Genomic DNA, 14976 nt, shown 5'->3' on the forward strand with positions numbered 1-14976 from the left:
AAAATATTAGATATCAAAAAAATGAAAGTGAAGCAGAATCGTGTTAAGATAATGAAATACATCCAAGAAAATTTCGGTGAACGCTACGGTTGCCAACTGATTCGGATAAATGAGACGAAGAAGACAGACTATGATTTACTGAGGACCAATAATACATTTGAAGGATCTTCGCGTACACACATATTTCCCAAAGATACGCAGAGCGTCGTGGATGTCGTATATATTGGGAACGATCTATATGAATATATTTGCAACGAAAGCAACAAGTGCTACAGTCAAAATTGCAATAGAAGGAAACCGGATAAAAAAATGCCATATTTTTCGACGTTACGGGACCTGAACTTAGAAAATAGTTTGGGCTTGCTATCCTTATGTGAATTGTAAAAAGAAAGCAAGGATCGATGATTACTGTTGAACTAATCCGTGGATAGACACACCGATATTTCGCAAAACGATGTCCCGCAACCGATTCAGACAAATATTATCACTTTTACATTTTTCCGACAGTAACAATAAAGTGCGATTCGTAATTGATTATTTTTCCAAAAATTTAAAGATACGTTTAATCTAAGTCAAAACATCTCAACTGATGAATGAATGATACCGTGGCGTGGACAGTTAAATTTTAAAGTTAACAATCCGTCGAAAATTACGAAATATGGCATACTCATTCGGATGCTGTACGGAATACATTTTCTCATTCAAGATATATTCCAGAGATGGACAACCTTTAGCAAAAACAGTGACGGAACTATTGACACCTTCTTATGGAAAGTGGCATCACCTCTACACAGATAATTATTATAACAGTGTAGAACTTGCAGAGAAGTTACTTGAAAAGAAATTCGAGTTTGTGGAACGAGACGGCGAAATAGAGGATTTCCGGAAAAATTAAAGCGCGCACAAGTCAATGTGTCTGAAGTTTGTCACCAACGGAAAGGTGATAAGCGGCAGGCGACAAGCCGAGTACTCTGAATTAGCGCTGCCGGCGCCAAGCGAATAAATTACGAGACGTGCGGACGGCAAAGTGTTAATACAACACTTTCAAACGAACCTTACTACAGACTATATTGGTTAAAAACAGTCTTGGTTGCAATTTTCGTTTTGTTTTTTATTTTTCAACGACGCGTTTCGTCTTATTTAGGCAACTTCAGGTTATCTTTTCTAGATGGACGCGAGAGGCACCAAGATCTGCATAACGCGTTGCGTTCCCGTTCACAGGACCGAGTAACAGAGTAAGATGAAGGCTCTGGTAGTAAGCATTATGTGGTGTCACAGCCAGACACCACACGTGCTAGGTGGTAGCTTAAATCGGCCGCGGTCCTGTAGTACATGTCGGACCCGCGTGTCGCCACTGTGTGATCGCAAACCTAGCGCCACCACAAGGCAGGTCTCGAGAGACTGACTCGAACTCAGCCCAGTTGTACGGACGACAGAGCTAGCGACTAGACGTACGAAGCCTTTCTCTCTCATTAGCCGAGAGACAGAATAGCCTTCAGCTAAGTTAATGGCTACGAACTAGCAAGGCGCCATTAGCCTTACAGTGATTGTAATTAAAGTCTCCTTTGTGCGATGTACCACAATGAGTTATTAAAGATAAGTATTATACCAGCTACGTACTTTTCTTCATAGCATTAATTACGTATCCTGTTCCAGTACTTCACGCCCGTCTGCGTTAGTCTAGCGTGCCTTTTAAGCCACCTCTATCTACAAGGTGTTGGCCCAGCTGCCGACACATCACATTATGCTTTCTAAAATTGCAACCAAGACTGTTTTTAACCAATACTGTTAAGCACTGGTTTGCTGTATGCCACATATGGATTGGAAGAATTTACTAAAGGCTGTACTTGTGACATCGGACTCAAGGGGTTCCTTGTGAATGGCCTGTCCTTCGTTTTGAGTCTTTCCCAACCTATCTCTGTTTTCTCTCCGAGAAGGCAATTCGTTGTTTCGAAAGCTACAATAGTTTCCTTGTAATTTTACACATATCTGTCAGCATTACTGAGAAGTTTATTTCGTGAAGGCATGCCACTTCTTGTCATAATTTTATAATTTTCACGGACTTCCCTTGTTGCACAGTCAACATATGTTTCTGTGGACAGAGCCCACACCGGACACGGTCCGCACGTCGAGCTACGCTGCGAACCCCCGCCTGCTGATCCCCACCAACCTGCGCTGCCCTGAAGCGGACAGGGACGCCGTGGCAGAGGAAATTCGGCGCTTCTACTTCGGTGACCACGACATCGGACCCGACACGCGGATGGATCTCTGCACTGTGAGTAACCTCATAAGTGACCAAAATTAGTTTTGTATTATTTGCAAATCTGTGTACGTGTGTGGGCTTCGACTGAAGACGCGGCAACGCGGCGCCTTCTCGCTCGTTTTGTCCCTGGGTTTGCACAACGTCGATTATTAATCTGATTTAAGTCTATAGTACACATCTTGTCTCCATATGGTACTGCATTTTAAAAAGCTCTCAACGATGGCATTTATTGTACCTTCCCTCACACCCCTCAATTTTCCTGCATTTCTTCATTTCTGTTTATCTTATTGATATTGCTGAAGTTCCTCATATATTCTGTGTTTATACTTAGAATTATTTCTTTTAATTGATTTTTGAATCACTCTCCATGTTTTATACGTCATGAAGTAGTCTTGTCAAGCACTAATTTTATTTTTTTATTGGTTCTCTTTATTAATGTAAAGTGTTATGTAGGCTTGCTGTTCCAGATTTGTGTTAAAGTTTTGTCCTCTTTACTTCAATTATATTTATTCACTGTTCAATCTTTTACTTTTAACATTGTATTTGTAGAGTCTTGTACTGCAAGGAAGCAAGGGAGAGGATGTTGTTACAGGTGGCTGGTACCCTCTTTCTACAACACAAATACACACATTGATTAATATGGTTCTTTATTTACACGAATTGGAAACATTACTTAACTTGAATAGAGTCCATGTGCTGTGGTACAAGGTCATCAGTAATACTCCTCTTGCACACTGATGTAATGGCAGTATTCAGTACTAGTAAAGTACAATACTGGTTGAGGTTCACTAATCTGATTGCTATGTGCTGTCGTAACTTGTGATGAACTAAACTTGTTCCGCGAGTAAACTGTCACGCCAGGATGGGTGATGCAGTCAGAGACTGAGTGGGGCCCTCCGGTCAGCGGCGGCGGCCTAAACACTTGCTGTCGAGAGGGCGTTGTCAGCGTGTTGCTTGTTGGTGTGTCTGTGGCCTCTCTCATGATAGGCGCACTTAATCCAGCGCCTACTAATCGATCTTCGCGTTACATCTATGCCAACTGGTGTGCTGGCAGCAGCTTATGCCGGCACAGAATTACCTCCACACTGTGATTTACTGTATATTTCCGCTTCATTCTAGATGTGCAATTTCTTTTGCATGGTCGTTTACAAACATTGTAATTTCTTTGCCGACAATAGTTAGCAAATGTCTGAAGATGGCCTTGTAAGCCGAAAATTGGTTAACACAATAAAAGTAATTCTGCAGTTTCTCCCGAACAGTCCACGTGTGGACTGCCTGTCCATAGTGTCCAACGGGCACAATGTTTCAGCAGTCAGACATATCGTCATCGTCAGGGTTGTTGACGACTGAGCTCCTGATATATATATATATATATATATATATATATATATATATATATATATATATATAATTTTTTTTAGCTTCGATTCACCCAGAAGGGGGCAGGCTGCCAGCACCTTAGTATGCCGCTTTTCAGGCTACAGGATTTGTTTTAAAAAGATGAAGATAATAACTAATAAAAACAGGCGATAAAATCGGAGACGTAAATGGTAACAGGGCGGAGAATCGTGAACCTTAAAACATAGAACAAAGGGTTGATCACGCTAATAAAATACATATGAAGCAGACAGGTAAAATAATAGACAGACAATTAAAAAACACGGCGACAGTCTGGTTTCTGTTCACAAGAGATATAAAATTCACACGCAGCGACAGCATGATTTCTGTTCACAACACTTTGGAAAGACGAACAACACTGAACATTGCACTAAAAAGTTAGCACAAATATGACACACCATAGCCGAGGGCAGACGGGGAAAACCTGGACATATGATGGGAAAGAAAAGAGGGAAGGGTAGGAAAAACGAAGGGGGGGAGGGGGGAGAGGAGGCGATGGAGGACGAGGAAAGGCAGAGGAGGGGAATATAAAAGGATTCGGGGGGGGGAGAAGGGAGGCAGGGAGAGGTGAGGTGGGGAGAAATCAGGATGGACTGGGAGAAGAGGGAGCCCAGGCAAAGGACAGAGGAAAGGAGAGGGGTGAGGATCAGAGTTGATAGGAGGAATAAATGGAGGGAGAGAGGTCATCATCCTGGAGGGGGAGTTGACGGAAGCCATCTTGGGAAAGGAGATGAAGGGTGTAGAGATGGAGGGTAGGGGGGACACAACAGTGAAGGCGTGGCAGAGGGCAGGGATAGGAGAGGAAAGGAGCAACCACGAGGTGAGGGGGATCAAGGCGGCGGGAGGTGTACAGTATGCAGATATGTTCGAGGAATAGGAGCAGATGGGGGAAAGGAATGAGGTCGTAGAGGATCCGTGTGGGGGACAGGAGGAGTATACGGAAGGCGAGGCGGAGTGCATGGCGCTCGAGGATCTAGAGCGACTTATAGAATTTGGGGGGGGGGGGGAATATCCAGGTGGGACTGGCATAACAGAGGATGGGATGGATTAAGGATTTGTAGGTGTGGAGGATGGTAGAGGGGTGCAACCCCCATGTCCAGCCAGAGAGGAGTTTGAGGAGTCGGGCGGTTGTCGGCTTTGGATTGGATGGAGCGGAGATGAGGGATCCAGGTGAGGTGATTATCAATAGTGAGGCCAAGGTAAGTGAGGGTGGGGGAGAGGCGGACAGGATGGGCGCAGATGGTAAGGGCGAAATCCAGGAGCTGGAAGGAGCGACTGGTACGACCTGCGATGAGCTCCTGAGGGCGGGCGCCCGTATTAAATCCCCTCCCCTCGCGAAGCGTTCTCTCCGCGCCCGCGAGTCAGCAGTCGATGACACGCTGGCGTCGGCATCTGTGATGGCGTCGGTGTAATTGCCTCGTCCGCCCTAGTAGCCCGGTCGTTTCCTTTGCTGAGTGCCTTTTTAATTAGACTCAATGCTGGTTTCCATGCCCTGCTGAGGTTGTAGCAGCAATCTCGGTTGATGAGTCCGTCCCTGGTAGGAATTTCGATAGCATCCCTAACGACGCTGTCCCAGTATTTAGATGTCTGTGCCAGGACCCTGGTATGTTAGTAGTCCATTTCGTGATTTTCGGACAAACAGTGCTCTGCGACCGCCGACTTGCTGAAGTACCCAAGTCGAGTGTGCCTCTGATGTTCTCGGCAACAATCTTTGATGGTGCGCACTGTCTGTCCAATATAATTCTTCCAACATTGACACGGAATCTGGTATATGCCGGCCTTCTGCAAACCGAGATCGTCTTTGACACTTCCCAATAATGCTCGCAACCCCCATGAACCATGGACCTTGCCGTCGGTGGGGAGGCTTGCGTGCCTCAGCGATACAGATAGCCGTACCGTAGGTACAACCACAATGGAGGGTTATCTGTTGAGAGGCCAGACAAACGTGTGGTTCCTGAAGAGGGGCAGCAGCCTTTTCAGTAGTTGCAAGGGCAACAGTCTGGATGATTGACTGATCTGGCCTTGTAACAATAACCAAAACGGCCTTGCTGTGCTGGTACTGCGAACGGCTGAAAGCAAGGGGAAACTACGGCCGTAATTTTTCCCGAGGGCATTTAGCTCTACTGTATGATTAAATGATGATGGCGTCCTCTTGGGTAAAATATTCCGGAGGTAAAATAGTCCCCCATTCGGATCTCCGAGCGGGGACTACTCAAGAGGATGTCGTTATCAGGAGAAAGAAAACTGGCGTTCTACGGATCGGAGCGTGGAATGTCAGATCGCTTAATCGGGCAGGTAGGTTACAAAATTTGAAAAGGGAAATGGATAGGTTAAAGTTAGATATAGTCGGAATTAGTGAAGTTCGGTGGCAGGAGGAACAAGACTTCTGGTCAGGGTTATAAACACAAAGTCAAATAGGGGTAATGCAGGAGTAGGTTTAATAATCATTAGGAAAATAGGAATCCGGGTAAGCTACTACAAACAGCATAGTGAACGCATTATTGTGGCCAAGATAGATACGAAGCCCACACCTACTACAGTAGTACAAGTTTATTTGCCAACTAGCTCTGCAGATGACGAAGAAATTGAAGAAATGTATGATGAAATAAAACAAATTATTCAGATAGTGAAGGGACTCGAAAATTTAATAGTCATAGGTGACTGGAATTCGAGTGTAGGAAAAGGGAGAGAAGGAAACATAGTAGGTGAATATGGATTGGGGCTAAGAAATGAAAGAGGAAGCCGCCTGGTAGAATTTTGCACAGAGCACAACTTAATCATAGCTAACACTTGGTTCAAGAATCATAAAAGAAGGTTGTATACATGGAAGAACCCTGGAGATACTAAAAGGTATCAAATAGATTATATAATGGTAAGACAGAGATTTAGGAACCAGGTTTTAAATTGTAAGACATTTCCAGGGGCAGATGTGGACTCTGATCACAATCTATTGGTTATGACCTGTAGATTAAAACTGAAGAAACTGTAAAAAGGTGGGAATTTAAGGACATGGGACCTGGATAAACTGAAAGAACCAGAGGTTTTACAGAGTTTCAGGGAGAGCATAAGGGAACACGTGACAGGAATGGGGGAAAGAAATACAGTAGAAGAAGAATGGGTAGCTTTGAGGGATGAAGTAGTGAAGGCAGCAGAGGATCAAGTAGGTAAAAAGTTGAGGGCTAGTAGAAATCCTTGGGTAACAGAAGATATATTGAATTTAATTGATGAAAGGAGAAATAAAAATGCAGTAAATGAAGCAGGCAAAAAGGAATACAAACGTCTCAAAAATGATATCGACAGGAAGTGCAAAATGGCTAAGCAGGGATGGCTAGAGGACAAATGTAAGGATGTAGAGGCTTATCTCACTAGGGATAAGATAGATACTGCCTACAGGAAAATTAAAGAGACCTTTGGAGATAAGAGAACCACTTGTATGAACATCAAGAGCTCAGATGGAAACCCAGTTCTAAGCAAAGAAGGGAAAGCAGAAAGGTGGAAGGAGTATATAGAGGGTTTATACAAGGGCGATGTACTTGAGGACAATATTATGGAAATGGAAGAGGATGTAGATGAAGATGAAATGGGAGATACGATACTGCGTGAAGAGTTTGACAGAGCACTGAAAGACCTGAGTCGAAACAAGGCCCCGGGAGTAGACAACATTCCATCGGAACTACTAACGGCCTTGGGAGAACCAGTCCTGACAAAACTCTACCATCTGGTGAGCAAGATGTATGAAACAGGCGAAATACCCTCAGACTTCAAGAAGAATATAATAATTCCAATCCCAAAGAAAGTAGGTGTTGACAGATGTAAGAATTACCGAACAATCAGTTTAATAAGTCACAGCTGCAAAATACTAACACGAATTCTTTACAGACGAATGGAAAAACTGGTAGAAGCCGACCTCGGGGAAGATCAGTTTGGATTCCGTAGAAATACTGGAACACGTGAGGCAATACTGACCTTACGACTTATCTTAGAAGAAAGATTAAGGAAAGGCAAACCTACGTTTCTAGCATTTGTAGACTTAGAGAAAGTTTTTGACAATGTTGACTGGAATACTCTCTTTCAAATTCTGAAGGTGGCAGGGGTAAAATACAGGGAGCGAAAGGCTATTTACAATTTGTACAGAAACCAGATGGCAGTTATAAGAGTCGAGGGACATGAAAGGGAAGCAGTGGTTGGGAATTGAGTAAGACAGGGTTGTAGCCTCTCCCCGATGTTATTCAATCTGTATATTGAGCAAGCAGTAAAGGAAACAAAAGAAAAATTCGGAGTAGGTATTAAGATCCATGGAGAAGAAATAAAAACTTTGAGGTTCGCCGATGACATTGTAATTCTGTCAGAGACAGCAAAGGACTTGGAAGAGCAGTTGAACGGAATGGATGGTGTCTTAAAGGGAGGATATAAGATGAACATCAACAAAAGCAAAACGAGGATAATGGAATGTAGTCGAATTAAGTCGGGTGATGTTGAGGGTATTAGATTAGGAAATGAGACACTTAAAGTAGTAAAGGAGTTTTGCTATTTGGGGAGCAAAATAACTGATGATGGTCGAAGTAGAGAGGATATAAAATGTAGACTGGCAATGGCAAGGAAAGCGTTTCTGAAGAAGAGAAATTTGTTAACATCGAGTACAGATTTAAGTGTCAGGAAGTCATTTCTGAAAGTATTTGTATGGAGTGTAGCCATGTATGGAAGTGAAACATGGACGGTAAATAGTTTGGACAAGAAGAGAATAGAAGCTTTCGAAATGTGGTGCTACAAAAGAATGCTGAAGATTAGATGGGTAGATCACATAACTAATGAGGAGGTACTGAGTAGGATTGGGGAGAAGAGGAGTTTGTGGCACAACTTGACCAGAAGAAGGGATCAGTTGGTAGGACATGTTCTGAGGGATCAAGGGATCACCAATTTAGTATTGGAGGGCAGCGTGGAGGGTAAAAATCGTAGGGGGAGACCAAGAGATGAATACACTAAGCAGATTCAGAAGGATGTAGGTTGCAGTAGGTACTGGGAGATGAAGAAGCTTGCGCAGGATAGAGTAGCATGGAGAGCTGCATCAAACCAGTCTCAGGACTGAAGACGACAACAACAACAACAATAATGCTCGTGTTTTATTTGGTGGATAAAAGACAGTTCTTACTCGGTACTTCCTCAATATTCATCCTATTTTCCCGATACTGCGCCAGTACACGGTATATAGGCAGTGGCTATGTCTTTCTCCGTGATTTCTTCCGTCTCCACACGCTGTACTGTAGAGGTGGGGCGGAGAGCGCGTCTGATCTGCCATTCCGAGTACCCGTTTTTCCGGAATACAGTTTTGAGGTGTTCCAGCTCTTGGGGCAGACTCTGCGTCAGAGACGGTGCGCGGCCAATGCACCAGTGTTTTTAGCACCAGATTCCTCTGCACAGGGTGGTGGCAGCTATCTGCCTGCAAATACAGCTCGGTGTGCGTTTTCTTGCTGTATACCCTGTGGCCCAGGGTGCTGTCCGCTCTTCTTTTGACCATGATGTCCAGGAATGGTAATCTTCCTTCTGCTTCGGTCTCCACAGTGAATTTGATGTTCGGATGTATGGATTTCAGGTGTGTAAGGAAGTCTAGGAGCTTGTCCCTTATGTGGATGACACGTTCGTGATCTGGCCCCGTTGGACACCGTGGACCGGCGGTACACCCGTGGACTGTTCGAACAATAAAAGTAATTCTGCAGAACAAAAGCAAGTTAGCGCTTTTCCTTTATTATAATCTTGTTCCACCAAGAACAGACGGAAGATTCAGTTAACATGTCAAGAGGTGGTAGTAATCACCAAAACCATTTTCAAAAGTGTAATAAACATGTGTTCGGAAACGCAAGCCCTCTGTGATCTGTACACTTGTTGATAGTGGTTGAACATGCTTGTTGGTGAATATGTCCACTTCCGTGACAGACAAGGCAAAGTTGAAGAAACAAATACTGTATGGGTAGAGGCGTTGCCTCGGCGATATGTAAATAGCAGCCACTACTGGACATGTCGCCCTGCAGTCTAGTGTACACATCAGTCTGAACATTGGGTAATCTGCGAGCAGCTCTTTTGTTTGCGTTGTGTTGAAGGTACTCTAGTTTTAGTCTTACTGGCGTGAGGTATTGTGCAGTACATTACGTGCAACACTAGGTTTGTATCGTAATGTCAAAATTAAGTACAAAAATTACTGAATTGTTATGTTTACTGTTATTGTGATAGTTGTAGTGTCCTGTATACGAATGGTTCAGAACATTTTTTTTTTTTTTGCCCTTCCATATGCTAGGAACGGAAGCGTATTATTCCACACTTGACACGTGATATGGCGATATGATTTTGTGACACGATTTAGCAAATGGAAGGAGCCTGCGAGGCCCTATCCTCTATGTAGAAAAATATCCACGTCGCAGAGTACCATCCGACAAGCTATTCGGCCGACTTTTCCAGCAAGCGAGTTTCTCTAGCACCCCATTAAGGAACGGTGTAACGCCTCAGAAGTCCGCACACTGCAGGTGGACGAGCCTGTGCCACATTTGCTGGACGAAAGACATTGAAGTAGTGTGCAGCGAATGGAAGCAGCACCAGGCGTGAGTTAATCTCTGGCGATGGAGAGGGGAGTCACTACATGAACAATTGGCGATAGTTGGACCATAGTTATCCAAGTGGCATTCTCATCATTTCAAGAGAAATAGGGAAACACGTTTGTGTTTGTTTTAAGGAAACGGGCATTTTTTATTGTGTAATCTTTAATGAAATGTTGACTAACGTGTTAGAATAAATAAAAATGCTTTACTGAAATCTTTTCATTGGAAGATACAAAAGGTTTGGTTTCTGCATTAAATAAATCACTGGGTTCACTTTTGTACAAACAAATAATGGAACTGCAGTTGCTTTACATCAAAACACTGAAGATGCAAGGAGGTAATCATCTGCAAATCCGAAGGATAGCATGTTTTCATGGTCCCGGGCCTCACCATCCCTTCCTTTTCTGGGTACATGCGGAGCTGATAGATCAGGAACTGATGGAACAAATTTAAGAACTTCCTTTAAGTCTTGCATCTTTTTGCATGGCACTGGCTTCGACGCTTTAACCTGTGCAGGTACTTAACATCGGAGGCTTAGCACAAATGCCTGCAAATTGTTTTGTTAGGTTTGAGAACAATCAGAGACAAGGGTGTTGTCAGGGGGTGTAATAGCGCGGCTGATGTTCTCTATATACATATATGATTTGGCAGACGGCGTGGGCAGCAATATACGGTTGTTTTCTGATGATTCCGTGGTGTGTGGTAAGGTGTCGAAGTATAGTGGGTGTAGGAAGATACAAGACTACGTGGACAAAATTTCTAGTTGGTGTGATGAATGGCAACTAGCTCTACATGTGAAAAATGTGAGTTAATGCGGATGGGTATGAAGGACAAAGCTGCTTGAAACGGTCCTTTAAATGTCTGGGCGTAACGTTGCAAAGCGATATGAAATGAAGGAACTTGTGAGAACTTTGGTAGGGAAGTCGAATGGTCGACTTCCGTTTATTGGGAGAATTTTAGGAAAGTGTGGTTCATATGTAAAGGAGACCGCACACTGGACGTTGGTGCGACCTATTCATGAGTGTTGCTCGAGGGTTTGGAATCCGTACCAGGTCGTACTGAAGGAAGACATCGAAGCAGTTCATAGGAGGGCGGCCAGATTCGAACAACACGTAAATGTTACTTAGATGCTTCGGGAACTCAAATGGCAATACCCGGAGGGGAAGCAACATTCCTTTCGAGGAATACTATTGAGAAAATTGCAGAGTACCGGCATTTGAGGCTCACTACCTAACAATTCTACTGTCGCCAACATACATTGTGCGTAAGGTCCACGAAGATAGGATACGAAATATTAGAGCTCATCCGGAGGCATATGGACAGTCGTTCCTCCCTTGTTCCATTTGCGAGTGGAACAGGAAAGGAAATGACTAGCAACGGCACAGGGCACCCTCTGCTACACAAGCACGGTGCCTTCCGAGGTAAGTATGTAGATATATTAGAATCGCGTTATACTTTTCTGTATGGTACTCATTGTAATGCATACGGATTTAGCCCTTGAAGACTTTATTTTTTGTATTTGTGATATCTTCACGCCCTCTTCCAAACCAGTTTAGTAGTGTTTGTAATGATCCGATAGGCTTACAAAACCCAGGAACTTGGCAGTCACGTCTCGAACTACGAAAGTTTTAAGCTTCCGGCAGCCACCCACGAGGTCCATCTACGTCTGAGGCATGAAGATGTTTTCCGCTTCTTTAGAACCTATTTTGGCTTTAATATAACAAGTTACACGAACTCCAAACTTTAAGTTACAATCATAATACTATTTTGCACCTCCATCATTTGAGCTCTGGCACTAAATCTGAGGCATAACTTGGAACCATGACTATCCAACAGTGATAATGATGGAAGCTGAATAAATGAATTAAAATGTGTTAATAACAGTGCTGCAGTGGTCTATTGGTCAGCAGGGAGATCCACGTTCAAGTCCTGGCCGTGGAACAAATTTTAATTCATTTATTCAACTTCCATCATTATCATAGATAAAGATGAGACTAAAATGTCTCGAGGAAAATTTAATTATAAGATCTATACGACAGTGGTTTTACACTTGGATCAGTATGGTAGGATGTATTTTTCAAAGTAAGAGCAATTCTAAAGTGGGAGATTGAGACATTCTTACAGAAGAGTGTGGTTTTTGCAAATGGATCAACTTGGTATGAAAATTTATATTGTCTCCCATGCGTCCATACGAAAAGCTGTAATAAAGCAAAATGATCGCTTGGATCAGTACGGTTCTACTGTCCTCAACTGCAATATCCATGTCATTTTTAGCACCTCTGGGCTCTAAAGCCAGAACATCCGCGTAACAGATTGTAGTTGTATGCTGCAGCATTATTGTTTTCGTCAAAGAATTCGTTTAGCGACGACGTGAGATTCGCAAGAGATGTCACTGTGAACTTTCATAACCACGGTGTGTGGGCTGATGAAAATCCCTACGCAGTTGCAGAAGGGGGCCATCAGCATCTTTTCACCATCAATGCATGGGCGGACGTTCTTGGAGATAAATTACTAGGGCCATATGAAGGGCTTATTTCAATAGTGGTACGAGTCCATTTGGACTTGTACCACTATTGAAATAAGCCCTTCGTATATCCTACCACAAAGATTAAACGCGGCTAATTATCATCAGTTTCCTGTTAACGTATTGCCAGCTTGTTGGAGGATGTGCCTTGTCAGTAAAGACTTCAAATGTGATGCACGCACGATTGCGTACCAGCACATTTCCTCCGTAATGTTCGTGAACATCTGACGCAGGACCTCTGGATTGGTCAGTGAGGCCCCACAGCTTGGCCTCGCCGTTCCCCAGCCTCCAATACCCTAGATTTTTGGTTCTGGGGGCACGAAGGCATTAATCTACGTCACCCCGTTCAACGACACCTAGACATTACAGGACCGCGTCTTCAACGCATGTCAACACTTACAACAGCCTAGTGAATTTCAAAGTGTGCGCTATTCCTTACACCAAAAGCCAAATGTATGCACTGCCATCTACGGACATCGCGTCGGGCACCTCCTATAACAAGCGTCACGAATGTCCGTGATTAACCTCTCATATGAATAAGTGTACAGTTAACAGAAAGTATGGGCAACGGCTTTGCTGCAGTGGATATGCCGGTTCCCGTCAGATCACCAAAGTTAAGCGCTGTCGGGCGTGGCCGGCACCTGGATGGGTGACCATCCGGGCGCCATGAGCTGTTGCCATTTTTCGGGGAGCAATCAGCCTCTTCATGCCAATTGAGGAGCTACTCGACCGAACAGTAGCGGCTCTGGTCAAAGAAAACCATCATAACGACCGGGAGAACGGTGTGCTGACTACACGCCCCACCTATCTGCATCCTCATTTGAGGATGACACGGCGGTCGGATGGTCCCGATGGACCACTTGTGGCCTTAAGACGAAGTGCTTACCGAAAGTATGCGTTTGCCCACCCATATGTGTCTTTTTTATGTCGTGATGCAGAGGCTCTATCAAAAAGAACCATCCGATTTTAAAAAATCGTAACTATTACTTTATTTGAGATGTGTGTGTGAACAACGTATTATCGTAGAGAGCAAGCTCTCGAGTTTTACATGGTTCGCGCTAGGTAGTAGCAGTGGCGCCCACTTCAGTTATTGCAAAAATGGTCTGGGGAGACCAGAAAGCGTTTTGTGTTCTCCATTTTGTGCAGTGCCGGTCAGTAATAACAGTTCAGCGTCACTTTCGTACTAGACATGGTGTGGATCCTTCTACAGCACAGAGCAATAAACGATGGCGTGAACAATTCCGAGGGACCGATGACCATCGCAGTCTGGTCCCTTTAATCCCACAAACCAACCAACCAACAATTCCGAGAAACAGGTTGTTTGTGCAAAGGCACACTGCCGGGCCATCCCCGAGTGTGTGACATAGACGTCGAACGCATCCGCCACATTTTCACAAGTCCGCAGAAATCCGTTCGCCGTGCAGCTCGACAGTTCGACATGCCCCCAGTATCTGTTTGGCGTGTAGTGCATCGACATTTACACATGAAACCATACAAAATTCAGGTACTGCAAGCTCTTCGTGAGGTGTCAACCAACAACGTGTAGAGTTCTGTAACTTCGTTCTTGGCAATATGGAGGATGACAGTATTCTTCCACGCTTAGTGTGTAGTGACGAGGAAACACACCATTTAACTGGAAGAGAGAAGCGTCAAAATGTGAGAATATGGGGTACGGAACTGCCACATGAAGTTACGCAACATGAGAGGGACACTTTAAAATTTAATGGGTTTTGTGCGGTATAACGGGAAAAGGCATACGGTCCATTTTTCTTTGCCGAGAACACAGTTGCTGCTCGTCTTTATGTTTGACCATTCTTTTACTGTTAAATAAGAACTATTCAGTTCAATCAGTCTGGCCCGATGCAAGAAGCAGTTAAGAGTGAAGACAACACAGACGGCTTCGGCGCCACAGCAGCCAAAGAGATGTTTTGCTGGAACACGATAACGCTCGGTCCCACACCGGTGTGAGGATTGCTGAACACATCGCAAAACTGGGTTGGACAGTGCTACCCCATCCACCCTACAGCCCTGATCTAGCCCCCTCGGACTTCCATTCGTTTGGCCATCAAAGGATGTCATTCTTGGAAGACATTTTGAGGACTATGAGGAGGTGATTCAAAAAGTGAAGCACTGGCTCCGCCACTAGGTCAAGGATTGGTACCAACAGTGCATACACGGCCTTGTTTTGCCCTGGAGGAAGACCA

General features: G+C 44.2%; 1 protein-coding gene and 1 pseudogene across 1 annotated transcript in view; both read left to right on the forward strand.

Moving 5' to 3' along the window:
* The window catches only part of LOC126210341 (esterase FE4-like), a 167858-nt gene that overhangs the window by 109330 nt on the left and 43552 nt on the right, over window positions 1–14976 (forward strand). The window contains exon 7 of the mRNA XM_049939557.1: window positions 2103–2275. Coding sequence (XP_049795514.1) covers window positions 2103–2275 — 173 coding nt within the window. The remainder of the gene's footprint in view (window positions 1–2102; window positions 2276–14976) is intronic.
* Window positions 13336–13452, forward strand: LOC126211035 (5S ribosomal RNA; annotated as a pseudogene).

This window comes from Schistocerca nitens, chromosome 10 (genome assembly GCF_023898315.1).
Source record: "Schistocerca nitens isolate TAMUIC-IGC-003100 chromosome 10, iqSchNite1.1, whole genome shotgun sequence".
NCBI lineage: Eukaryota > Metazoa > Arthropoda > Insecta > Orthoptera > Acrididae > Schistocerca > Schistocerca nitens.